The sequence below is a fragment of the Corvus brachyrhynchos genome, unplaced genomic scaffold (genome assembly GCF_000691975.1).
Source record: "Corvus brachyrhynchos isolate BGI_N302 unplaced genomic scaffold, ASM69197v1 scaffold97, whole genome shotgun sequence".
Lineage (NCBI taxonomy): Eukaryota > Metazoa > Chordata > Aves > Passeriformes > Corvidae > Corvus > Corvus brachyrhynchos.
In genome coordinates this window covers 6,540,656-6,568,438 of record NW_008239758.1, presented here as the reverse complement: position 1 = coordinate 6,568,438, position 27,783 = coordinate 6,540,656, and the positions used below count along the sequence as shown (strand labels likewise).

The following is a 27,783-nucleotide window of genomic DNA, read 5'->3' as shown; positions in this document are numbered from 1 at the left end:
GCAGAGGCAATTTTAGGCCACTATCTCATTTCTGTTGTTTCACCTATGCATATATGATGGGATATGTCTGTATATATGTGGGGTGTACACGTTTGTTAGATTCGGTGTGATTTCACCATATTAAGTCGTTGTTTTGAATATACCCTGGAGATTGCTACATGTCTCTTCCTAGAGCTGCATTCAGCATATTTCCTGGATGTTGGCTGGCTTTGATGCTGAAGTTGACTTGCATATCTGAGTCTTGTGAAGGGAGTGTATGAATGGAGAGTGTGAACCTTGTAGGAAAAGTAGTTTTATTTTAGATGATGCAGATCTTGGTCATGTAAACCTAACCTTGTTTCTTGTCCTTTTTCCTAGGGTGACTCTGTTATTACAGTGCAGCTGACTGAGGAAGATAAAGTTGAAGATGATGTAGTTTTTTATTTGGTCTTCACTGGATCAACTGTCCAACACTGCACAAGCACGAGAAAGATTAATCCTGGGAGTCTGGAGACAATTTCTCCTGGTAAACAATTGCCTTTCTTTGCATGTTAGTGTATCAGTGTGTGAAATTTGGTTACTACAAGTGGACTGGAATGTAGTGCTGCTTTCGTGGTTGTCTTTTTCCTCATTTACACATTCACAGGGAGTAGAACATGTGGTTTGGATGACTGCTTTTGCCTTTTAAAAACCTCTTTCTTGATTTCACTAGAATTATATGACTTTGAGATTGCAATTGTTTAATATGTAACTATGTGATCTCTTACAGAAAATTCACAGTTACTTTTAGATGTAGGAAAAAGCTTTTAAATGCAAGAAAGATGGTGGAATACACATTTGCCATTTTAGAGATGCTATTGCCCAAATGGTGTAGAGCCCAGTAATTGTTAGCTACTTATCATCCACTTGACTTGATGAGGTTCATTGCTGTCTTCCTGGTGAAATACAGCCCTTTCCCCTAAATACTGTTCACCTCAGAGCCCACACAGCATTTCTGGAGCTCTTGCAGTGCAAGTGATGTGCTGCTTGGTGCCGTCTCTCCGTGGCTGGTTCGGATGAGGTGGTTTTCCAAATGAAAGTCCACCACTGTTTTTATCCTTTGTGCCACCAACAAAACAAAAAGAATTGGGGCATTTCCCTTTGGTGACTTCAGGACCGTGGGAATGAGCGTGTTCCAGGCTGCAGTCCTCACCATTAACCTTTCATTCTGACTTGTTGCTATGCAGCACATTGCTACCAGTGTGAGAAAAACGCCTGACATTTTCACTACACACAGTGTAAGTCAGGCCATCAAATGTTTTTCTTGGGTTGGTCTTTTCATCTACCTCCTAAGTATTGTTTTGTTAGAGATGCACGTGGAGTAAAATTTGGAGGTTTTTTTCTCCTGGGAATGAGTGGCTGAAAGTTGGCCACTCCGTTTTTTTCATTTCCTCCTCTTTTTGTGCTGTTCATGTTGTTCAGTTGGCTTGGGAAGAGAAGTCTTTTTATGGCTACTGATGACTGGAGCCCCGTGCAATCAATTAGATTAGTGCTTGTTTTCTCCCAGAAGAGGGGAGAGGGGGTGACTCCTTCCCTGCTTTTGTGTGGTGGGCGTGGGGCTCTGCCAGCCCTGCTTGCAATGACTTCACCTCTCCCTCGGGGCTGTGGCTGCTTCGCCAAGAAAGGAACTGAAAAGCTTCAGTGTTCCCTTCAGCCCTTCAGTGTGCTGGATGGGATTTCCGGGCAGGAACGATGCTTTCCTATCACTGTTGTCCTCGGAGCAGTGCTGGATGTGGCCAGGGCGGTGGCTGCCAGGTGGTACCAGAGTGATGCTCTGGGCACTGCCTGTCCTGCCAGCCCCAGATAAAACTGAGTCACCGGGGAGGGCTCCCTGCAGCTCGTTTTGTCGCTGTTAGTGGGAAATCTGACTCCGATCATGATTCAAAAGGAAAAGAGGGAATTTCTCTCAATTGTTCCTTTAGCAATAATGGATTGTTTTGCTGGATTTTTTTTACCCAGTTTAGTCATGATCTTGTGGCACGTGATGCTAGACCAGGATGGGTGCTGTCCCAAAATAGAGCTTGTTTCAGACAAAGTTTTAAGGGACCTTTCAGAAAGGTAGTGTCATTCCTGCCCTGTCCAGGGCTGTGGTGCAAGGAAGAGGTGACGTCTCAGATGTAAAGCAGCCATGTGGATAACACTCTCATCTGTGCTCATACCTCATTTTGGTGAGACTACCTGAGAAAGAAACCACTTTGGTGGTGAAGGGGGTGCTGGGGAAAGGCAAAGGAAAAAATGGGAAAAGCCTAATTTTTTTCATACCCTCTGCTGACACCCGTGCTTTTGTCCAGTGTTGTTTCAGCACTGACTATACTGATTTCAGTGGAAGTATGACTTATTCAACGCAGCTCTTCCTCCTCTTCCTCCTCCTCCTCCTCCTTCCTGGACGCTCAGTGAATCTGTAATCATGTGTTTACTCTGTATATTCCACAGTTGCCTTGGCGATGGCTCTGGTGACTCAGAGCGTTATTTGACCTCACTGGGATTAGCCATGAACAACACAAAGTGTGTGTGAGACCAGCCCTTGTTCCAACACCCAGGCACTTAGCAAGTGCCCTGCAAGGAATCTCCTGCAAGCAGCTTTTAGCCAAAATCTCACCCTTTACTTCCAGCTCCGAGCATCTTTCATTTGTCCCTGTGATGCAAGGAGCATTGCACATCCCTGGGAGCACAGCTGCTCCTCCGGGACAGCTCAGGTGGATTAAGGAAGGGCTGATTCACTCAGGAGCCTCTCTGCCTCCCTTGAACCTACCCTTCATCCCTTCTGCACTTGAGGGCTCTTCCCTCATTTTTGCCCCAAGTCCTCAATATTTCATATGGTCCCCAGGAGACTTCAGATGAAGTCCATCAGTGGCTGGGCTGAAAGGGGTGACTGTAATTCTGTTAAAGCTGAAGCAAAACAAGCCCAGATTTGTAATTTTTGGTTCTTGTCTTTTTCAGTAGGTTTTTGATATATGGAGGTGTAAAAGACAAATTATTTCAGTACATTTGCTGCCAAAATTAATCAGAATGTTTTAGCAGAGCTTTCAAAGAAAATCACATTTAAAAAGAAATCTTAACAACATAAAGTTGTTTTAGGTGAAGAATTAGAGAAAATGGAGTGGAAATGTAAACTGTCAAAATACCTCATAAATTCTCATTGTATGTGAAAATTCTCTATATCCTGAAAGACTTACCCAAATAAAAGCTTATCTCTGCAGAATTAAATGACTGCTGCATTTTATATAATTATGAGAGCAATCTGCCTCTTTCCTATGCTTTTTTTTATCATCAGCCTTAGACACTGAATATATCTAGTCCATACTACTGTTCAAATGTGAGCTTTTATTTCTGTATATAATGAAAAAAAGGACTTTTGATGGTAAATTTATGGGAGCAGCTTTATTTTACCTGAAAATGTGGATAAATAGAGATTCATCACTTCTTCAAAGTACAGAATACTTACCTGTATTTATGCACTTGCTCTGAAGGATGGGATGGGTTATTCTGCTCTGCTGTTGGCTGTGTTAATTTAAGAAACAGATTCTCATCTTAGCTGGTCAGTCATAACTTGAAGTGTCATAATTAGCTACTGAGACACAAGAATTAGCCAGGAGCTGATGTTTTGTGTGCTTTCAGTAGCTCTTTTGCCAGCCTAAGGACACACCAGGTTGCATCATCCAACGAAGCTTCTGTTCATCTCAGCAAAAAGCTACCAAAACCTTCTTTAACTGTTGGCCTTACTGTCACTGTTACAGTTCTTCAATTTCTAAATCATCTGGTTGAAATTCTCCCTAGTGAAAGCAGTTTTCCTCAGTTCCAGAGGCACTGTGTAGTTCTGCAGAACAATTTCAAGCACTGTTTTATCAGACACAGCGTTAAGGTGGAGGTGTAATGGCACTGGCACTGCTCTGGTGTGGATCTCATTAGTGCAAAAGCTTGGTCACTGGAGTTGGGGTGTTAAAAAAATATCAGAGGTCTGAGCAGGGAGGGAAGCAGAGAAATGATACCATCTCTGCTGCTGTGGTTAAACTGTTGTTGGCTGCTGAATTTGTACTGCTGGGGATGGATGTGTCCTCTTAGGTCACAGATGCTCGTCCTACTGGTGTTGGTCATTAACTGAGCTTTTCTGCAAGTCCTTATTCCTGTAGCAGCTGAGACTGCCATAATCTGGATGTGTTTTTTTCTTCCCGCCATCTCTGCAGGGTAGGGAGGGTAACTGAGGCCAAGCAGATTGCATGTGGTAGTGAAGGAAATCTGTGTAAAGCAGGGAAGTGAAACCTTCGTTGCAAGACAGCAGCCTCATCTCCTGCCTCTCTGCTAGAGCAGCTTTTTTTCCCACTGGGAAAAAACCCAACCCAATAATAAAAGTCCTCAAATCATGATCTGGCAAGCAAATCAGCAGAAGAAGGAATGACCTCATCACTGTCCACACAAGTCAAAAGTCCCAACCACAGCTTGCCGTGGCCAGTGGAGGCCTCTGAGCATCGGGAAGCTCTTGGGGAGATTTGGGGAAATTTTCTTGCAGGAGCTGGTGTGCTGGGAGCTCCAGTATTTGTGTGGTGCATCTAGTGCAAGTTTGTATGGCATCACCATAGCAGCTGTATGATTGGACATGTATTTTGCTTTTTGCATTTAGCAACTGGTAGTCTGGAAAGTGTGGGAGACACGGGGGAAATTTGAAATGAAATTTCAAATAGGAAGAGACAGTCCAGAAATCCAGAGCTGCAGCAGCTGCTAATCAAATAAGTGAAGGGTGAGAAATACCCTGTCTGCGAGCCAGGTCACCAAAACAAGAAGTAAATTTTGTGAGATGTAATTGCCTTGGTGAGTGCTGTTGCAATGTGCTGTATCTACTCCAAGCTCTGTAATACCAAAATCGCTTTTTTCACGTTTGTTGCTCTCAAAAGGTGCAGGATTCTTGTGTGGGTTTCAAAGGGGAGGAGAATCAAAATTGGAAGTAGAAAAAGTATCTGAGAGACTGTCTGTCTGCTGGTAGCTGCTTGCCAGCAGTTTCCACAGGGCTGACACATTCCCATTGACTCCAAGTGCCTTGACTCACTGGGAGCTTTCTCTCCCTGCTTGAGCTAAGGCAGAGAAGCAGCTTCAGTCTTTAACTTGTTCTTAATTTCATAGCTCTCAGAGTTGTTTTTTGATTTTTTTTTCCTCCTTACTTTCTTTCTGCTAGTTAAAAGGATAGACAAAAATTAATTTCAGTTAGCTTGGAAATATCTTCATTTCAAACTTTTCTTTTACTGTGAAATCCTTTACATATGGTCATGCTTTATTCACTTCTACCACAGACTTTGTTTTCCCCTAAGAAACAACTCTTCATAGAAAAAGCTGTATTTCATGAATTACAATCTTTGTACTGGTAGACCAGAAGGGTAAACAAGTTGCATAACAAATGGCCACTTGGCAATACCAGTTGTGGATTTGAAAATACTCTTAATTAGGAAACAAAAAAACCCCTAAAATAGACTAAAACAGCATAGCCAAGAAGACTTTTTGCAGTTCATCCTCTTCGGTGTACTTAATTGCTTGAGGCAGTGTAATTAAAAGGAAATGATGCCAGTACCAGATGACATCAGTCACAGGAAAAAGTGATTGAATCTGTGTTGAAATTATTTAAGATGTTGAAATTATTTAAGATGTAATGTGTGGGGTCTTACACTTCTCTAAGTTTTTAGGGCATCTACAGTGTGTAAAGGGCCTTTAAAAAAAAACCTTTACCCCCTCTCCAGTCTCTCTTTAACCTCTCCAGTGAAAGGTTTCAAAGGAAAAGCAGAGGCTCCTGTCCATTGCTGGTGCTGTGCCTGTGTGTTTCATAAGGCTTCCTGTGTTGCAAGAGTGAGTACAGTAACTGTGTACATTACACAAATGCACTTCAAAGACGGGCTCTGATTTTCAGACCCACAGCTCAGGATTTCTGAAGCAGAAAAGAACTCCTTTTTGGATGGTCACAGGAGATCCCTTGGCTTCCTTTTCCACAAACCACCAGATGGCAACATCTCTTGGATGCAAATCTGAGATAATTCATGAAGTTCATAACATTTATTGTCTGGTTTTCCTGTCCTTAAATCTCTCTATAACGCCTCTTTCAACCCAGGTCCACGATGGTAACTTGGAGGATGCAGTTAGTCTTTAGTCACCTACCAAGCAAACCCAAACATGTGCTTCCAGCAGGGCTTTAAATAGCTGCCTAGGCTGGGGGCCCATTGTTTGATAGCTCCAATGTGAATTCTGAAAATAGGAGGTTTGGACAGGATTTCCACTTTTGGAGGAGTAGGAAATGAAATCATCTTTTAATAAAGCTCTGTTTAGGGGTGTTTTGTCTCCACAAAGACCTTGTTAAACAAGAAAATGTCTGAAGAGTTTGGCTGCTGCCCTTTTAACTGCACCCCAGATCACAGGCACAGGTAGCAGTTAGATGGACTAAGCTGTACCTTAATTTATCTGCTGATGACTTACAGCTGGGAAATCTCCCCCTGTTCTCCTGCTCATTGTTCTGCATTGTTATCATGTAGAGGAAGCCGTGCTGTCATGCTGATGCATCTCATCTCTTCAGGGTTAAGAACAGACAGACCAGAGCACCATGTCTTCATTTTTCATTCTTGTATGTTCCCCAGAGCAAGCTTCATTTTAAGTGTCCCCATTCATTCCCAGTAAGGGATTCTTCAGTTCGAGAGCTGTTGTCTCATTTAAAATAATTTTTAAACCATGGTTTGTTTGATGAGTAGATGAGGAATAAGCTTTATCACAGCAGAATTAGTCCCTGCACCATCTCTGCATAGACTGAAATAGTTTTTTAGTTTCTGTATTTTTGCTGCAGTATGTTGGTATTTCTCAAAACAGCTCCAAGTCATGAGTTGTTTCCAAGCTAGATTTAAAGTAACTGAGGAGCAGAAGGAGAAATGGGATAAAATGCAATGCTGCTGGAGCTAAGGGATGGGTTATTTGACTTTTATCACAGTCAAGACAGCATGGAAATGACCACATTTTGTACTGTGGAAAAAAAAAAAAGTGTGAAGAAGAGAAGCATAGCCATGCAGTCTGAGATGTCAGCTAGTGAGAAACACTGTGATATTGTCAGGAGAGTTAAAACTTGAACAAGGATACTGCTGGATGGTACCAGTGTGATAATATTCAGTATTTCATCATTTTGATTGCTATTCTGGCCAAAGGGCCTGATTTCTGGAGAAGACTGAAGGCAGTCAGGAGGGGTGCAGTATTGAGAACCTGATGGTGGTGTGTAAAGCATGAGGATTTCTCATCCCTTCTCTGAGGTGCACTCATCTGTGTGATTTATTCAGTTACATGTGTTTTTAGGCTATGAAAATGCAAACCTTTATAAATAGGTTCATTGCTCTTCCTGACTGTCATGGTTTAACTGCAGCCAGCAACTAAGCTGCCTCTTGTGCCATGGGGAAGAGAATTGGAAGAGTAGAAGTGAGAAAACTTGAGAGTTGAGACAAAGACAGGTTAATAGGTAATGCAAAAGTCACATGCAGACAAAGCAAAACAAGGGATTAGGTCCCTACTTTCCATGGGCAGGCAGGTGTTCAGCCATCCTCAGGGCAGCAGGGCTCCATCCCATGTAATGGAGACTTCCTCTCTCTTCCCCCAGCTTGATACACTGACCATGGCTCCATATGGTGTGGGATATCCCTCAGGTCAGTTGGGGTCAGCTGTCCTGGCTGTGTCCCCTCTTAACTCCTTGTGCCCCAATCGTGCTCACTGGTGGGGTGGGTGAGAAGAAGAAAAGGCCTTAGGTCTGTGTAAGCACAGCTCAGCCAGAAGGAAGACATCCCTGGATTATCAAAACTGTTTCCAGCACAAATCCAAAGCAGCTCCACACTAGGTACTGCCAAGAAAATTAACTCCATTCCACCAAAACACCAAAGTCAGCCTGCTGACACACTCAGGTTTTGGTTTTTTTCCTTTTTAATGTCAGACATTGTTCTGTTCCACATCTGGATGGGTGTATGAGGGTGTTGCAGCAGTCCATAGTTGATGACCCTGATGGTTGCAAGGTGCATAACTTGGTGCTTAACCCATGTTAGAAGAAAGCCCTGCTGCCTGCCAGACAGAGCAGAAGGATGAGGCACAGGAGCAGTACTGGCTGTTCTGGCACTGCCTGGAGCTCTCTGGTTGCGGACAAGTTACTTAACCTCGTGAAAACAGATTTGGGCTGTTCCTGCAGTGATAACCACTTACCTCCTGAGAGTGCCAGAAAGCTCAGCTTCCTTCTGGTAATGTTCAGGTATTAGTCCAGGCCATTGGTCTTTGGTGTGGTGAGAAGTGTTGCCCCACTGATGGTTCCTTCAGAAGGTTCCTGTACTGGGGACATGTTTGCTCACATTGTTCCTATAGCCATTTCAAAGCAGGGGGGCAGAGACCTCTTGAGCAATCTTTCTAGTATTGTCTGCTCTTGTCACATACTGACTCCCCTTTCATTTGAACTGCTTGCCAGAAGTCAGAACCTGTACCACGTTCTTACCCCCACGTCTGACATCTTCTCAGATGTGAGGAAACAGAACATCAAAGCACTGCAAGCGTTTGCCCTTCTGAAGAACATTCCCTAGGGTTTAGCACGATGCTTGTTTGATCCTGTTACATAAACATGGATCGTCAGGTCTGTCACTTTCTCTTCTAGGCTGCATTCAATATCTGGGGAAGTTCCAGTAGATTCCTCGTTGGTCAGAGGTCAGGACATGGTCTTTTTATCACCTTTATTTTGCAGCTGGTGTTTAACACACACTCCATCCAAGGGAATTTTGTGTACATCCGTGATGTGCTGCTTTAAGGAGGTCACGTATCTTGATGGAGGTTTCTGTAGTTGTTGTCTCGATGGAGGAGCTTTTGCTCCCATAGCAGAGTTGTTTGGCATTGTGACAAGGAAGTGACTGTCCCAAATGATTTCTCTCTGGCTGCTCATGGGCCATTTTTGCCTGCTGCTTCAATCCTGAAAGTTTGCTGGCAGCGTAGCCGTATTCTAGGTTATTCTGCAGATGGGATTCTTATGGGAATAGGCAGAAAATATTCTAAAAAATAATTTAAAAAACCCAACAAAGCTTTAGCTGTTCTCATGCTATTAAGGAATCTTTTATTAAGTTTGGCTTTTTTTAAACTCTGCATTCTAGCAACCTTCCACTGCTCTGCAGTAGGGAGAGCCCAGCTCGCAGAATTTGAGTCAGCTCCCTGAGGCTGGCATGGTCTTCTCACAGTGTGCATGTAGAGCACTGCTTTTGTGGAGGCTGCAAACAAAATTAATGTCTTACCTGCTCCATATTTGATGTCATTAGGAAGATCAGCAAAGCCAAAAGGTGTAGGGGGAGGCATGTACAGTTCTAAATGGCCTTAAAGGCAAGTTCCCCCAAAGTTGTATCATCCCCACTTCTCCCTTGAGCATTTGGGGCTGTTACTGTGGGGATGAGTGGAATCTGTGAATGGGTTTCATCTGAGCAGCTTAGTACTAATACAGTAATTATTAGAGTGCACATGCAGTATTTGCAAGAGCAGTAGAAGTTCTTCCTACCCCTATTCTTTGAAACAACAAAACTAGTAAATCTACTCCTTCAGCTTTCACATCATCCTCTTGCTAACAGATACCTGGTGCTGGAAACAAAGAAGTTTTCTCACCTTTCAGCTTCAGAGTGTCCTGGTTGTATTGAGCAGTTGCAGCAACAACCGTGTGTGTTTTCCTCGCCTTCTCCACTTGTCTTTGATACCTTTCCAGCTGCATTTGCTCTCCTTAGGAAGCCACAGCCTCATCCCTGACAATTTTGGTGTTACCCACAGTGTCCTAATAGCAGTTTTGACCTTTCAATTAACTTCAGGATTGCCTCTTTCAGCAGACAAAATCTGTACGGATGCCAAAAGCCTCAGAACAGATTTGCGAGGTTGGCTGAAAGACCATGAAGATTAGGGACATATTTTTCCTTTTGTCAGGGAAATCAACAGCAAAAGGCCCCAACAGAAGAAGGAAACTTTCCCACTGACCACAAATAGGGGTTTAAATTGAATTTCCAAGCCTTTAAAAATAAATCGTCATTTTGTATTTAATTAAGCAGGGTTTCATGAATGTGGTAGTATGCTGAGGTCATGGGCAAAGAGAAGCTTTTCCAGTAATTAGTGCAGGGTCCATGCTGTTCTGGCAAAAACAGCCATGACGTCAGTCTGAGGATGGAACAAGAAACTGTGCCACACAGTGAACTTGAAACACAAACCTTATTATTGAGGGGCATGTCTGACAACTACAAGTCTTGGTTGTGTTGGACACAAAGTGTATTTTTCCTTTTAAAATTTCAAAAAGGTGTTTGGTTTGGTGTTTGGTTTTTTTTTTGTTTTTTTTTTTTTTCTTCTCAAGTTTCTGAGTCAATGAAATTGCTCCCATGCCAGGGCCTCCTTTCTCCAGTTTCCCCTGCCCTAAATAAATAATAAAGTTATCAAACTTCCAACCCTCTTGTTTTGTAAATATGGAAAGTGGCCATTTCCATGTTTTTATTTAGCAGAAGCATCTTAGTTTTGTCGTGTGAACCCAAATGCAAGGGGCAGGTGCAGCAGTGAGCACACACAGGGCATGCCCAGGCAGGCTGTGCTCTCATAGCCATGTAGACCTTTGTTTTAGGTGAAATCTCAGTGTTTTCGGTGCAAGCCAAGTGTCATGACAGCAGTTGGAGTATGTAGCTTAGCAGCACGCAGATTCTAGTTTCTGATGAGTTACTGGAGTCCTGCGGAGCTGCGAAAGAAAACTCTGTCCATATAATCTGGATTTTGGTATGTTAGCAAAATCTTTATTTAAATTACTTAAAACTCTTGAGATTGCTTGTTGCTGAATATAAATAGCCTGGGTGGCTTGTAGTTCTTTGTTTATACTGGGACAGAGAAGAGTTATACATCTTTTCCTTTTAAAGTCTATAAGAAATACTTATCTCTGATGATGCATATGAATTCCAAAGATGGTGTTATTTTGGAGTTGTGACCCTCAATAACTTGGTCTTACTTGATTTAATGAAAGGGTGTGTATGTCAAAGGAATTTCTCAGTTGTGTTTCCTCAGCCCGTGCCATTTGTTCTTTTTTTTTTTACCATTTGTCTGAATTTTGCTTTGCAGGCCATGACTGCTGTGAGACAGTGAAGGTGGCACTTTGTGCCTCTAGAGAAGGTCACCCCGTTCTGGTTGTGGCAGAAGAGAGTTTCCAGTTTGTCCAGGACGAAGCCTACGATGCCGCCCAGTTTCTGGCCACATGTGCTGGCAACCAGCAGGCGCTGAATTTCACACGGTTCTTGGACCGGTCAAGGCCACCTGCTGCAGACGTGGACTTCTTGGATGAGAAAGTGGCCTTGGCCTTTCGACACCTGAAGCTGCCGGCAGAATGGAACGTGCTGGGAGCGGACCAGTCCCTGACCGGTGAGGACCTGTGGGGCACAGTGAGATTTGCAGGTTGGGTGAGAGGTAAAAAGCCTGGGAGAACGGGTTCCCTGCCTTGGGAACCCGCTATGTACCTTCCAAAGGGTGTGGTGGCCTCTGTGCTCAGAGATGGGATGTGATGTTCATCTACATCCCATGCCTTGCCCTTCAGCCGCCTTAAAATACAAAAGGCACTGACTCATGATTTCTCTTGGTCTTCTCTTATGAAATAGCACTGGCTGACAGTATTTTCACATACAGCCAGAAAGGGGTTTTTGTGTGTGTAACAATGGCATGTGTATTGGCATAGTGCTATGTGCTGAAAAAACCCCGTGTGTAGAATATCTGAAGCTCCCAGAAATACCCTTGTGCCACAAATTTGGTGTTTGTTGTAAATGTTGGGTTTATAGGACAGGTGCAAAGTGACTGTAACATGAAAAATACATGTGATTTTTCTTGGAGAACTTGGGGCTCTTCCCCTATATCACTTCCCTGCTTGCACACTGGCTGGCCTAACACAACAGTTCCCCAAAATAAACCTGGACAATTCTGCAGATAAAAGAAGGGAAGGGTGGGAAAACTTGACCCTTAACCACAGCAGAGAGCTACTGAGAGCTTATAAATAAACCCCAAGGCTGGCCCAGAGTGTCTGGTGGCTGCTGAAGCAGAAGTGCTGAGGTGTTCTGGATACTGTGGTGTGTCCATGCTCTTGGAGTTCTGCTTATTTTATCACAAGGGGGTAAAGGGAAACACACGTGAGACAGGGGGACTAGTTCCACTATGTACAAATCCTTGCTGTAAATTTTCAGGGTATTTTGGCAAATAGTTTCACTTCAGGGATGTGAGACATCTGCTATCTTTTTTAGGATGCAATGGCACAAACACTTGAATAGGGCTGGGATGTAGCTTGCTTGGTGCAACAGGCTCAGTTCTGCTCTCTGCAACAGGGTTTTTCCACAGGAAATTTTCCTGCTTTATCTTTCTCCATCTTGCTGACTGCTTTTGTAGACCTCAATACAAGGACAGGCAATTCCCATGTTAGCAGACATTAAAATACTTGATCACATTTAATGGTTACTTGATAGAAATTCAGCAGCTGTCGTATGTTTACAAGGAGATAAACACTTGGTATTCTTTTCCTCTGTGTGGCAGTCCCTGATGTTTCTTTCTGCATTTGAAAAAAGTTGAGATAACTCAGACATTTCTGGTTTAAGTGATAAAAATATGATCACAGTGATCTTAACGAAAACTTTGAAACTCTGAACTGTTGCTGATTTTGCAGGAAGGCTGTGATCTGGTTTCTCTTTTTGACTTTGATTATTCTATGGAAAATCAGCATTTAGGGAAACGAGGCCATAAGATTTAGTTGGTTTGCTCAGCATGTGCTTGTGCGCCTGGAAGTTGTGATTATGCAGGGCTTTGAATGCTAATGGACCTGTGGAACATCCATGGCATCCACAGTGAGAAGGGGGAGCTCTGTAGTGCCAAATTCTGTTACTCTTGAGTGTTTTGGCATCTTGTGGTGAGGTGTGTGTAGATAGAAGGGAATAAATGTAATACCACTAAATGCCAATTTCATTCAAGAATACTGCTGCTATAAAATAGGTTCCCTTTTTGTTAGAGGTAGAGTTATATGGTAGTTTTTTGCAGTGAGATATTTATACATAGGGAATTCGGGGGAATTTTTGTGATTGTGACAGGAAAGATTTGCATGCATAAGCATCCTTTTGGTCACAAAACTCTTGTTTTGCTAGAGTGAGATGGAAGAGATGTCCCTGGTTTATGATGGAGCACTAGATTAGAAAAAACCCTGTGCTAAAATATAGCACCCTTATACTGGTGCTTGTGTGTTAATTTGTGTGTGGGAGAGAGAAAAGCACTGCAAAGATTGCACTGTAGGAGCATTTGAACAATTAGACACATTCTGGCCAGTGCCTGCAGTGGGACACCCTGTCCTGCGCTGCGTCACTACCTATGAACAGCTATTCCGATTCATGCTTCACATTTCCCTAAATGTCAGCACCAGATAACTTCAAATAACCTTCTCGAAGGAGAAAATACTATAGAAATGAGAACAAAAGAAAATGTCAGATCCCTTCTTGAAAGATGTTTAGCTCTGCCTCTGAGCTGGCACGTCTCTATGGGCTCTTGTGGGCTGGAAACAAAACGCTGCTGTTCAGCAAAACCTCTGAAGGCAGGAGAGAGCCGGGAGCCTCCGCCAGCTCCCGGAGCACCACAGCCTGATGGGGAACTGCTGCTCAGAGAAGCTGCTGCTGAGAACCATGGTTAAAGGTCGATTTTTCAAAGGCCTGAAGTAGGAGTCTAACTTTTGCAAAAGTTAGGAGGTAATGGCTTTCTGCAGGAAGAAGCTGGGTACAAGAACTACCACTGAGCGCAGCTCCAGGCTGAATTTTGAGGAGGGGGTGGCTTTGTGTGGAGGCTTCTCCTTGCTTTTGCCTGCACCCAGCCCTGGCCAGGCTTTGAGCAGAGGGCAGGAGTTCACTGCTGTCACACACTGCAGAGGGCAGAGGGGCTGCTAAAAGTTTCACCAAGCTCTATCTCCCAGGGCTGTTGAACTCATCTGCTGTGTCAGTGAGCAGATACAGGCACGGAAGTGGGGATGGGAGCACCTAAGATTCCTGCCATCAGAGGTCCTTGGGCTCCATTCTCTTGCTGGGACAGGCACAGGGTACTCAGCCATTTGGTGGGATGACCTGGGAGGCAGAAGAGAGCCCGGGACAGTGTGTGGCAGGGGAAGAGCACGGTCCCTGAGACACAACTGTGCTCTTCACCAGCCATAAACTGTTCCTCCACAGCAAACAGTTCCTGGGCCTTGCTCTTAGTTATCTGTCTATCTGTATGAACTCCAATGGCATCCACAATTTCAGAATATCCATAATTAGGGATTAGTCTTGTTACTGTGGTATTCCAAACACAGCATTTTTTTCAGGTGCCATATAATCATGTCTGTCTTAATAATTACAAGTGCACTGTAACTTTCTAAAGAACATAGTTGTTACTGCTGTCAAACGTAGGGCTATTTACTGTTCTCAGTGGCATTTAAAGGCAGCTATTTAAATGGAACAGATTGTTACACTTTATGCCTAGAAATCAAAATTTAATATGTATCCTGAGGATGTATGCAATGTAAATGCAGGACTGTGATGTTCTATTTTAAATGACTGAAGAGAAAACTAGCTAACTAGAAAACCACAACTGAATATTTTGAGGTATGAGTAATGATTATGGCTTGTTTATGTTGCAGTGGGGAAAAAGAAGGGAGAAAAAAATTAGGGAGGATCTAAGGCTCAGGTATGAAAAGCTAGAGAGCTTAATTGTATCACTAGTAAACAGATCACTTTCAAAATAACTTGGAAGTAATATTCTGACAAAACCTTTGAGAAAACAGTCTTTTCATTTTGCTGATTAAAAGTGAGTGGTGAAACCCAAAACAATGGTTAATTTTTGGTTGTGTGGTTTGGTAATTTTCTGAGGTGGTGCTTCAGGAGCTGGTTAATTTTGACAGAGGGTTGCTGTGATCACTGTGATATGGAGCAATTCCCCTGGGAGTGTAAGGACTGCTGTGAGAGAGTGAGCCAGGTTTTCAGGCTGATAACCAGGGGACCAGCAGGTTACATAGAACACTTTAACTCATTGTAGTTACTGATGTGTTGAATATGTACAGCTTCCCAGAAATGCTACGAGATAAACACCCATCTTCAATAAGTAATGGGAAATTAAACTCCTTGACCTCATGTCTTCGAACTCAACCCGCTACACCTCACCAGGTAGGGGGTGGGTATAGAGGAAAACTCCCTGCCCTGGTTTGAAATAGTCTGAATGTATTAGGGTTATGGGTTTAATAGCTTCATGTACAAAACCAGTAGGATTTCAGTGTACAGGACAACATGAGTGTCACCTCAAATAGAGATCATGAATTGGGGTTTTTTTGCAGGGAGGGAGCATGTCTGAAGAGAGAAAGTAACCAAAAAAACCATCTTATTTTAAACAAAAAATCCTAAAAAGCTTTCAAAAACTTTCAGAATTTGGTTATTAGGAGCTAGCCTTTTTTGCCATGGGAGGATGCTAAAGTTATGCTGCTGATGATGTATTTCAGACACAGAGCTTTAATCTGTTCATCTGCTGCGCTCTTGTTACAGTTTCCCTTGGAACCCTTTCAGTGTGATAGTTACAGGTGTTCTTTGGTTGGGTTTCATGTCCTTTCCGGTCTGCTGCTCAGCTTCTGTGCTCTCTGATAAAGCACAATGTGGTATAAATCAGCATGGTCCATTCAGTGCCATCAGCACAAAGTGCTCTGTTCAGCAGCAGTCCTCAATAAGATGTAAAAAATCTTTTCCATACCTAAATTTAGTGCCCTCTGCAGTGGAAGATGGGAAGCAGAAAGCAACTCTTGTTCAGACAGCATCAGAAATGTGCTGCTCGAGACAGAGATGTACCGTTCAGTCTGTGGCTGAGAAATTGTTGGCATGAGAATGTTCCTGTTCCCTTTGATATTAGTGGGAATGGGGACTATGGAATAGAGATCTTTTGGTGTGCTTTGAAAAATTTCTTATTTATCAGATTAAGAAAGGAATTACCCACACATCTTTTTATTAGCTGAGCTTGTAACTCCAAACACAACATCTTTGCCTTGACCTTTCTGCAGTGCAGTTGTCTGCTGGAGCCTTGCTCTAGAACCTTGGCGTGAGGTGGCAGCTTGGTTCTGGGGTTTTTTACCTTTGTTTCTCAAGGACTGATCTGAGCAGTGAGAGCATTTCCAGCTGAAAGCAAGATTTTGAGGCCAGATTTGACGGTAGATTTCCAAATTGCTGAGTATACGTGAGTTTGGGTGAGAACCTAGGAGAGGTCACCAGTGCAGGAAGACTAAGCAATGCTACCCCATTCCGTGGCTGGCTCATGAGATGTCTCAGGGCATGGAGAATAAACTGAGCATTAGGTGTAGGTTACTCTACCTGGAACCTTATTTTTAAAAGGGAACACCAGGTTTTTTCTGTTATTTAATCAGGTTTAAAATGAAAATTTCTACTTAGTGTTCTTGGGCATGTCATACTCAAAGGTTTTGGTTTTTTCCTTCAATGCTTATTTGTTTTGTGCTAATAACACCTTAAACCTTAATCCTTTACTATTAGCAAAGTACATATGGAAATTTGGTCCTCATTTGCGCAGATAAACTGTCTGTTCATGTATCACAGCAGAAGAAAATTACACAAAAATAATACATCCAAAATCTTGTGTTTTGCCAGCTGGACTGGAGTGCCCTGCCATTATGGGGCAATAATCATATGTTTCAACTCTTGCCTATTACTAGGAAACGAGAAAGGAACAAAACAATCTTGGCCTTTTCAGTATTGTGTGTCTTGTATTTCCACAGTTTCCTAATTACCAGAAGCTTCTTGTTGGCATTCAAATGACAGGCATTTTAAGATGCGGAGCTCTTGCTTGGTATGTGGTAGGAGAAGGAGCTCTGGCTTTTGCATGTTAAAGCTTTTGATATTCTTTCATGCTTGGGATATGCATTTTGCACCATGACAAGATCTTAAAATCGTTGACTAGATTTCCAACATTTTGTGTGACAAGCTTCATCCATTCAAAGGTAGGAAGTCTGAAGGGATCTGTCTGTCTTCCTCCCATTTCCATCCAGCAAAATGCCCATAATTGATGCAGACCAGCTCTTGTCTAGTTTTGAGCAATACCATACACCAACAGATGCATTTTCATTATATATTAGTAGTTAATCCAGCCCACAGATGGCACATGCCTTTTTAACTGTCACCATGCAAGTTTTGCACACTCCAGAACCTTCCAAAGCCATTGCCTGGGGCCCCTGCAGTTGTTGGATGTACAGTACTTTGTCTCTTCACTGCCATCATCTGTGCCCATCTGTTAGGGTGGCCTCCTGCCAGGTTCTGTGTCAGGCGGAGCCTTCCAAAATTGGATAGTGAGCTTGTGTGTTTAATATGCTCTGGTGGCAACAGGCCACCTCGTCTTGTACAGATCCTGTGTGCGCATTATCATTGCCCAAAGGCACCAGGGCAGGGCCACATTCACTTCAGTTGCATTTGCAGACACCTCCATCCAAACTCTGGAACTACCCTGTCCACTGATTCAGTGATAAAGAAGATTGTTTTAATAGAACAGGAAAGATGTTCTCAGAAGGTGCAGTCATATGAGCAGATTGGGACAACTGGGGAGGTGTTGTGACAACTGGGAGGGGCCATTTCATCTGTGGACATGTGAGACAGAGGCAACCATTTGGCTCAGGGACAAGAGGAATATCTGCCTGCATCTTGCAGAACTTGAAGCTGGTAGTGTGTGTTTGGTGGTGTACCATGAGTTGGTGAGCAGAAGATGCTTCTCCCTGTTGGTAATACTCTCAGCTGCTGGAGGAAGAAGCATTTTGGTCCAGGGACCTGTGCTTATGCTTTGCAGGTCTACACTGCTCAGCTCTGGGGCAAGGCTGTCTGTTCTAGTTAGGAAGATGATTTTCCCTTTCAACGTAGCAGCTGGAACAGGCGATCCCGTGTGAGAACAGAACGTGGCCAGACCAGTGCAACACATCCTGTATTTGGATGGCTGTTGTTTGCTCTAAGAGAAGTGCTTTTGTGCCTCCTACCTCTCTGTAGGAAGAGTTACACCACATTAATTATGTTCACTCTACCAGTCAGTGTACAGGTAGTGTGGGAGCTTTGTGCAAGTTCATTGAGTAAAACTTCGAGCACTGGCTTTCACTGTGGGCAAGTCCTACCTATATCCACATTTTGCAGCCCTTTCCCTTGTGTCTGTCTATATGGTGTGTTATTTTTCATTTTTCTTTAAATCCAGGGCTGCAACCATTGATTAACCTCCTTGTTGTGCTATTTCTAAATCATTATGCTCTGTAATACCCAAATAATAATACTCAAATCCTTGTTATTACTTAGCCAAAGGCTGGGAATTTGTCTCTGGGAGAGCTCAGTCATTCCCTTTTTCTCTGATCAGCTGGAACCTCCATTCAGACACACTCATGTATTCAGGACAGCTTGGTTTTGCTTTACGGTAATCATGAGGAGGTTAGGGGGAAGGCTTGGTTTGTAGCCCAGAGACCTAATTTGGAGTCATTTGGAAGAGAAGTGGTGCCAGAAAGCCTTTGGTTCTTGAATACAGATTAGTTATTCAGAATTCGATCCAAAAAGTTGTGAAAAATTGTGTGTGAGGCAGGGGAGGACTGCCTGTTTTTGCTTCGTTTTGTTTTTCACCGAAGGTCTTAATGACGTCCCTAAAGAAAGTAAGTAAGAAAGAACAGCAGCACTTTGAAGAAGTGATTTCTCTTGGGGCACACTTCTTTAAAAAAAAAATACAAGATTAAATCCTAAAGCTGTTATGTGCATGCATTTTAAAACCTGTTGTATAGGTTTGGCTGGCACCCAAATTAATAACCCAATAAATCATTTCTGTGATATTAAAGGGTTTATACCAAGTGTGCTCATTGGCATGGCTTTCTGAGACCCAGTTGGTGTTTTGTTGTTGTTGCTGTCAGTCAATACTGAAATCCTTTGTTAATTAAAAGAACAAATTTTTATTTCTTGCAGTTTTTTTAACCCAAATGCTTTTGCCTTTCATACAGAAATAACAGGCTTTGATCTGCAAATGCTGGATTTCAGCAGTGCATCTGGAGCTCATTTCTGGTTAAAGCTTTTCAGAGCATCGTTCTAGGGCTGCAGCTTTTGGAGTAGGGGGATATTTTTCTGAGATGAAAGCTCAGGCTCAAGAGTGACTTTTACCAAATTAGAAGGTCACGGTTATTAAACACAAAAAGCAGCAGCGGAGATTGGTAGTTTATAAATGCTGCTACTCACAATGAGAGAGCTACTGTATAAAGCTGAGAAAAGCTGGTCTGAGGCATAATCAAACCAGGAAAGAAAACCCTTGCTTCTTCTTTTTTTTTTTTTTTTTTTTTTTTTTTTTTTTTTTTTGTCTATATGAGTTTTTAAACAGTTCTCCTTTATAACTGCTTTGGATTTGTACATTAAATGTAATTGTTTTTTTTTTTTTTATCCATGCCTTGGCACAGATCAGCATCCCGTTAGGTAACAAAATTTGTCTGTCCCTAAAACCTGATCCTGAGTGTGTGAGGAGAAGGTTTGGACATCCAGGAAAACCCACCTGACCATGCTTCTGTTTGGACATGCTGTAGCCACGTGGTGGCTGTGGCTGTTTAGGAAGTGGTGAGGTTTTCACATTGACCTGTGGTCAGTCTCAGCATGAGAGGTGTTGAGCACTTCCAGTCCCACCATTGCGTGTCCCTCACTTTAAGACTGGTGTCTCCTGGATATTGGCAATCAGGCTGTTTTTCCAGGTGCTGCAGGTTCCTTTGGGCTGTCAGCTCTATGCCAGCCGCTGTGTGTGGTGGGGCTGGGATGTGGGATTATAACATTCCCCAAACCCTCAAGCCTACGAATTCCCATTTCTTTCTTCCTTTTGTTTCCCCTTCCCAGAGAACATCCCTCGGGAAACACTGATGCATTTTGCGGTGAGGCTGGGTCTGCTGCGGCTGACGTGGTTTCTGCTCCAGCAGCCGGGTGGAAGAGGAGCTCTCAGCATCCACAACAACGAAGGGGCAACGCCTGTGAGCTTGGCCTTGGAGAGGGGCTACCAGAAGCTGCACCAGCTTTTGACAGAGTAAGGATGATTTGGTGGTTGCTCTGCTGGTTTTCCATTCTCTACCGTTGCTTGGCTTTGCTGTACGTTATCACTCAATGGTGTCTAAGTGCTATACTTCCACCCTTAAAGGCAATTTTGGTATAATTTTGCTTTTAGTGTTCTTGCTAGCTGCAATGGGGGCAGTCCTGAGGGTTAAGGGGAAATGCAGTAATATTTTTGGGGATGGGGGGGTTCTCGTTGCTCAGTGTTCTGCTTCCAGCTGTCTCATAAAGCCCAAAGTGAGTCATTGTATTATTGACTAAATAAGACAGGTCTTATGTAAACACAAATGAAAAAGCTTTTCTTCAAGCAAGCACAACTGCCCAAAAGAGGGGAGCTAACAGGCATTGTGGTGGTGGTGGATTGTTGTGTTTGTACTTCTTAGAGAGGGAGCTTTTTAGTTAAATGAAATAGTGATCATTATGTTGAAATAAGGCAGCATCTTGTAGAGAATAGGCATTTTACCAGTATAGGTTAAAAAAATATAGGTAAGAATTAATGCAAATGTTTAAAAGAAACCAAAATATTTAACAGAAACAGGTCTCTTGTAAATGGTCTTGAGAAGCAGCCAGGTCTTACAACACATAGCAAGTAGCTAGTGGCATGAGCATTTATTGCACTGCTTTACAAGGAATCCTTTGGAAGATGGCAAGTTATTTTTGAACAGCAAATGTTTGGAGATCTAGCTTTAATAGCTGAGGCTAATAAAGACAAAGAGCTTAAAAGAGTCTTGAGGGGGCTGTTTGTATAGGAGAAAAGATTTGGTCTCCGTGTGTGTTATTCTGATGCCTGGTTCTCTTAAGCTTTGTTATAAACTTTGTGTTTCTGAATTGACTTCTCAGATACTTGGGGTTTTTGTTGAGTGACCCAATGTCATGTTCAGGAGTCTGCTGTGTTGTCCACTTCATCACGCAACATTCCCTGTTACAAATTGTAAATTATTCTGCTTTCTATAGTTGCTGGGTGCAGTGTTGGGGGGCAGAAAATATGATCTATATTGCTGGAATGATTGTATTTAAGTTTTATCTTTAAATTCAGGCAATCACATGGAAAGTGAGGGTGAAGGAGAAGGTGCAGTGTGGGATGGGACCTATTCTTTAATAACTTCTCCTGCCACCCTTGCTGGCATTAATACAGAGAAGATGACAGTGTTACCTTTTTCTCCATCAAGTTCAACAGTCATACTGTGAAAACACAATCATCTTGCAGGCTATCTTGTAAAAATGGGATGTGCAAATTCATTCTGTAACTGCAGCAAGGTTCTCCAAGGTGACACTAACCACATTAACAGGCTTTGCATACTGTCAGGAAGCTTAAGCTGGCCAAAACTTGATTATAGAGCTCACAGCAAATACTGCAACCCTAATGGGAGTAGAGCTGGTAATTTAAATAAAAATAGGAAGTAAACAAAACGATTACAACAGCTATTCATGTATTTGGTGAAGTATTTCGCAACTGGCTCCAGTATTGGAATGGCAGTTCTCACTCAGTGGAATGGAAAGAGGACTGGGATTCCATGACCTTGTCCTGTGCTGTTGCCTGTAAGGGATGCTGCCGGCCCAGTCCATGGGATTTCTCTGATGACCTTTGCGATTTGTCTTTGAAAATAAGACACAAGGAACTGCAGAAATGTTGCCATCAAGGTCCCAGTTCCTGTTCTTCTTAGTATATCCTTAAACTGTTCTTTGTGATTTGTTTTCCTCTTGGACTGCTGGGTGGAAATACAATGTGTAAACATCTGACAGCCATGCCACAGGTCCTGTGACTCTGAAAACTCTCCTATTCCCATAAAGCCCTACAAACAGAAGTCCGTGGATGCTGGAAATCATGGTGCCCCTTCTCAATGGGCGGGATGGTGGTGGAGCATTGTGGTATGACCTTGGGACTGACTGGAGCAGTGACACAGGGGCAGCCACAGCCCTTCCCTGCAGGAGGGTGATGGCAACAAAATGGGCACATCCTGATTCCCTAGCAGTGATTTTTATTACGAGCATTTTCTGCAATAAGATGGGATTGAGATTTGAAAATCCCTATTGGGAGGAGAAATACTGAGTTTCAAAACACAGAACATTCTGTGAAGAGAGCAAGTGTCATTTATGTGCTGTCAAAACGCAAAGGACACTGTACAACCTCCTTTCTGCGCTCTGCCTATGCTCACGCTGTATGCACACAAATTTGGCACACAGCTCGTCCCACTCAGCAAAACACAGAGCAGCAACGCATGTTAGTGAGGGCCCCTACAAAGGAGTCATTATTTTTACAAGTAATTAAACTGCACTTCGCCAAATAAATGAATGCAGCATGTTTTGTGATGCATTATCCTTGCGGGGAATTTATTGTTCTCTTGCTTGCTAATTTGCAGGACCCTGCATTTTACAATGATTCTCCCAGCCAGCATTGGGAAGGGATGAAATTCTGCCATAATTAGGATACAGTCATTAAAGAATAGACATAAAACCTTCTCCGTTGTTGTAGTTTTGCCTTGGTGTGTCTGCAAAGCAGCTTGATTCAGCTGCAGTGTAAATATTTTTCTCAAAAACTAATTACACTGGTGGCATTTTGAATTTCTGTATATCTGATGAACTTTCCTCTCTCAGCTTTTGCAGTACTTCATGTAAAAAAAATGAAAGATGTTTCCTATATAAGTTGTCCATCCCTGGAAGTATTCTGTTCTGTGGTTTGCACTGGCTCTTCATCCTCAGACAGGAAGGGTGCTGGTTCTTTTGAGACCCAAACAAGGAGCTGTCACAGAGCCCATGTAGGTCACCAGGGATGGAGAGTCAATAGCAGCATTCATTAATAAATATTCATATAAGCAAATAAATATTCATCACCAATAAACATTCATCAGTTGTGTATCATTCCTGAGGGGACTTGCTTTATCTCCAAGATGAGAGCTGCACAGTAAACACTGTCCTGCAGTGCAGAAGGGCACTAGTTTTATAGGGAAAATAAATATATCAAGATTTACATATAAAGATAACTTTGGAAATGGCACAGTTTGCAAAGCCCTCTGAGTTTCAACCTTTTCCAAGTAGTGGGCATGAGTTCCAGAGAGAAGAGCCTGTGGTTGAAGCCTGTCGCTCCCCAGCGTTGATGCTGACTGCAGGGCGCTGGCTCTGGAGAGGCAGCACAGTCACTAAACAGGCTGGTGGAACTCTGTGGGTAACTGGACAGCTGCAGAGTGCAGGAGTTGGTGTTTCCCAGTGCAGTCAGGGCAGCAACACAATCCCCTGCCAGCTCCATGTTCTGCAGGGCTCTTACAGCAGTGGGGAAAATGGCTCCAAGACACCGGGGGCGTGCGGGACTGCAGAGAGGTTGCAAGTGCTGCTGTGTAAAACATACAAACACTGACCTGGTTGCTGATTTTATTTCTGTCTAGTAACATTTCTATCCCCAGCAAAGCCAAACACTTGTAGTTCCTTCACAGCTGTGAGTGATTTATGTCCTCTGAAAAAGGGAAGAGAGAGAAAAATAAAACCGAGTTAAAAAAAAATTAAAATTGCATTTTTCTAATCTTTGCAAAGAGTTGCAACAGTCTCTGAGTTTTTTACTGTAAACCTTTTTCACTTTTGCTGGTTTCTCTGCTTTTTGCCCAAAAGTGCTTCTGCACAGCTCTGGGATTGGTCTTCCCTTCATATTTCTTGGTAACAATCAGGAGGCTCAGTCTGTGAAACTGTAAATCGGTACAAGTCTGTATTTCCAAAATTAAAATAATTGAATTAACACACATGAGGAATAACTTGCTGGTAGCAGCAGAAGGGTTTTGGGAATGTTTTGCAATCCATGATTATCACTTGCTATTGTTCTTATTTTACGTAAGTAATTGATGAAGTCTGGGTTGTAATCTCCGTGGTGCCTCTCAAATAAGGAAGCTTTTTCAGTGGCTTTACTTTTATAGCTGAATACACTTTTCTGCTTTTTTGAGCTGGAGCTGCAAGAGGATTTGCCTTGTATGTTCGTTTTTTTTCCACCCCGATTTAGCAGGCCCTTTAAGCAAGTGTTTAAATTCAGAAATACCCAGTTCATGTTCAGCAGAGTGTTTAAGCATGATCTTAAAATTGGTCACATGGTATACATATATTTTATTTCTGGCTAAGCAGAATCAGGGGCTGTAAGGTTTATTGAATTAGTGCTGATGTTTCTCCATCTGTTCTTTGACTCCAAACCAAAGCAACAAATCCATTTGATTGGTATGTGGGGAGCTGGGTTTTAGGTATGGCTTGCTGTGGTGTGGCAGGAGAACAGCTGACTTTGTCTCTACAAGTGATGGCACAAGATTAATGTGCTAAGAGGGATTCAAAAATGTTGGAAGGGCACTGAAAGAGGACTCTCAGAGAGGTGTGTTAAGGAGATGCTGTTTAGCTGCAGACAGAGTGTGTCTGGAGCAGTGTGGGAGAAGCAGTGATCTACAGGGTCTAGTTTTGTGGCTGTGTGTTTCTTAGGATTTTCAATTGAAACGCCATCATTTAATATCTTTAACATAGTGATTAGAAAGATGCTGAGGTGCTGTGGGTTTCTTTTGGCCACAGCAGAGGAGCGCACTGGGAGTGGGAGGATGGGGCAACCAGGTGTGAACATGATGGAGCAGGAAGAGTTTGTGTTTCTCTCTTTCCACCTACTCACCCACATCATGCTCCAACTTTTACTGACTTCCTGGTGTGTTCCCACGTCCCTATGAAGATTTGTATTTTCATTCTTTGGCTCCCTCCTCCCCTTTGTTTTGTATGTAGCCACCTCTGAATACAGAAGAGAGAGAAGGCTTAGTCTATGTGGTAGAAACAGCTTTTTAGTGATTCTGATTTCCCACTCAGAAATTGTAGTCCTGGGAGATCATGGAAACAGACCTGTGAGGATGAGAAAGAAGAGATTTAGAAGAGATCTGAGAATATTTGCTAAGATATGAGAAGAAATTATTTCCCTTCTCCCAGCAATCCTGATCTGGAAGTGTTCCCAAAAATTATATGAGCCATAAGTGCTGGACAGCCTTGTGTGGTTGGTAAGTGATTATGAGAGACCATCTCTGTTTCAGGATAAATTTAGAAAATGCAGATAAGTGGTTTCCCAGAACTGCTGAGTTTTTGGCCTCAGGCATGGGCTAGCTGCATACCCAGTTAGGATGCTCATATTTAGCAGATTTGCTTCCAGCAGTGACATTCATGGTAGGGTTTGCAGTTTGAACAGATTATTGTAGAAGAAGACTTTGTAAACTGCTGTGCCAGAGGCAGCCAAAGGGATGGCTTCTTCTTGGGGTTGTGTTGCAGAGCCACCAATCACGCTCGCTTGCAGCACGTGGAGATGTTCTGCAGAGACAACTCTTCTTCCATATCACTTGTCCTGATCTGAGATGCTGTTTTTAGCTGTAAACACTGCTTGCTGAAGTAGTCTCCATGACGGTGTTTTTTTATTTAAAATGCAACAAATGGCATCTGTTTTCACTCTTGAGTGCTTTTCATAGATCCACCTTAAATTTCCTTTGTTTGCTGATGAGACTCCAGGTGAACACTGGGTTCTGTGTTGGACCTACAGCTCCACATCCTGAGCAGGCCATCCTTCTTGTTACATAAGGCTCTGAAAATAAAACAAATGGAAAATGCATTTAATAACAGTTACTCTTATGGAATGCAGATTGTACTTTTTTGGCAAATATAGTTGATGACAGTTGGTAGCTGTATTTCTATATATATTTTTTTAATGTATAATTAACATTGGGGCCTAAGAAATGCTTGGGTTTAGAGGTACAGACTTTGTATTTGGAAATACTGGACATGTTCCCTTAGGATATGTGCATCTGCAGGCAGCTGTTGGAGGACCAAGCCAGCTTTTCTCTATGATTTGCTGCTGTATAGTGTGTTGATCAATGAGAAGTTAGCATTACATATTTTGAATTCAATTATTAAATATTTAATCTGATATCAAAGGGTAGGTTATGCAATCCTGAATTCAGTTTGGTGTCAGAACCCACAACTGCAGTTCATGTTTGTGTGAGGCACTGTTAGGGGTTAGTCATTATTTCTGCATCAGATGAACTTAACTCTTTCTTTCACCATCAAAACTATTCAAATTAGTTAGCGATATATAGAGTTTTCTTATATGAGAAACATTTTTTTTTTCTACTTCCCTGGGGCGTTTGGAACAGTTGGAAACACCTGAAGCATGAATTCTGTGTTGGTTAAATCTCTTTTAAATTTGAAAATGGTTGGTTTATTTTAACCCATGCTAGCACATACTGGTTGCACATGTTTTCTAGGTCTCACATACACTGCATATGGATGGTTGTAAAAACGAGGAGGAGCAAGAAAGTGTTTGTGTGCATTAATGTTTTGTGTATCACGGAAGGTTTGGGTGCAGAGTTGATCATACAGATACAAAGCCTCCATTACCCCAACACTTCTGCAAATAACACTGAAGTTCTGTTTGGTCAGATTTCTCAGATTGGTTTAACTGCTGGTGACTGCATTGAGTGTGGGTGTTGGGTTTTCCCAGGAGGGATTGTTGGTTGATTTAAATTACCCATGCTGTGGGCATGGTGCCCAATCACCACCAATCCTATCCCTATAGGCACCATTCCTTGTTTATCCCAGATTACAGTCTGTCTGATCTGGTATTTTCACTGTGATACCATAATAATAGTAATAAAAAGAATGTAAGATTAAAATTCAGTTTAGTTACTTTTTTATTTACCTAACAGATAAGAGCGTCTAAATTCTGGCATCTCCTGGCTTTTCACTGCAGCCATAATGGTAGAGGCTTTGTTTAAATTTTTTTTTAATTGATTTTTCCTTTTTTTCATTTTTTCTTTACCACATGGATCTGGGTGCTGCTGCTTTCAAAATAAACCCACAGATGTTGTCAGGCTTGCAGTAAGATCCTAAGAGCTGGCAATGCTACTGAGCTTGTTTTGTTTCAGCTCAGAAATCTGGAGGGGATATCCCCAGGAAATAAAACCTTGAGTTTCCACACTGCCTTCCTTGCCCCTTTGCGAAACTGTGGGATAAATCTTCCTAACACAAAGTTTTGCTTAACTCACTGAGGCTTTTTCATTCGTTTTCTGATCTCTTCCTCCCTCCTCTTCCTCTCCCCTCCGGCTCAAACTTTGTCTCTTGGTACTGGAAAACACGCCTGCTGCGAGCACCAGCACGTCTGAATTTCAGACCCTTGTTACTGAACAGTTTCTGCAGCTTTTGCGGGCAGGCAGAGCTTTTGATCTGGTGGTTTGGTTTGGTTTTTTTCTTTTGTTCTCCTTTTCTCACTTATCTTCCCGCTTCTTAAAAATCTCTTGCCCATATCTGCCGGAAGCCAGGAGCCGTGCCGTGCGGGCTTTCCTCTCCCTTTTCCGCCACTCACTATCTGCTCCCCTGCCAGATGAGGAGAGATTCAGCACACGAGCACAGTGTGGCTGTGCCTTGAAAAGGGACCAGTCTACTTGGGCAGTTCTGGGAGGTTTAAATAAAAACCACTTCCTGCGGCTTGGATTGGGCTTGGAGCAACGTGGTCCAGTGGAAGATGTCCCTACTGATGTTGGAACTAGACAATCTTTAAGGTCCCTTCCAACCCAAACCATTCTGTGATTCTGTGATCTATCATCTTGTCTTACATGCCAGATGGGCAGGACGTGATTCTGTAGTTTCACCAATCTAAACAGCTCCCAGATAGAGCAGGACATGGCCTTGA

General features: G+C 42.8%; 1 protein-coding gene across 5 annotated transcripts in view; it reads left to right on the top strand.

Annotated features, from left to right (window-relative positions):
• Positions 1-27,783, top strand: part of AKAP13 (A-kinase anchoring protein 13) — a 184,149-nt gene that overhangs the window by 51,043 nt on the left and 105,323 nt on the right. For all 5 annotated transcript variants that reach the window (XM_017742616.1, XM_017742619.1, XM_017742618.1 and 2 more), the window contains exons 4-6: positions 358-505; positions 11,113-11,409; positions 19,905-20,088. In XM_017742616.1, the coding sequence (XP_017598105.1) occupies positions 358-505; positions 11,113-11,409; positions 19,905-20,088 (629 nt within the window). The remainder of the gene's footprint in view (positions 1-357; positions 506-11,112; positions 11,410-19,904; positions 20,089-27,783) is intronic.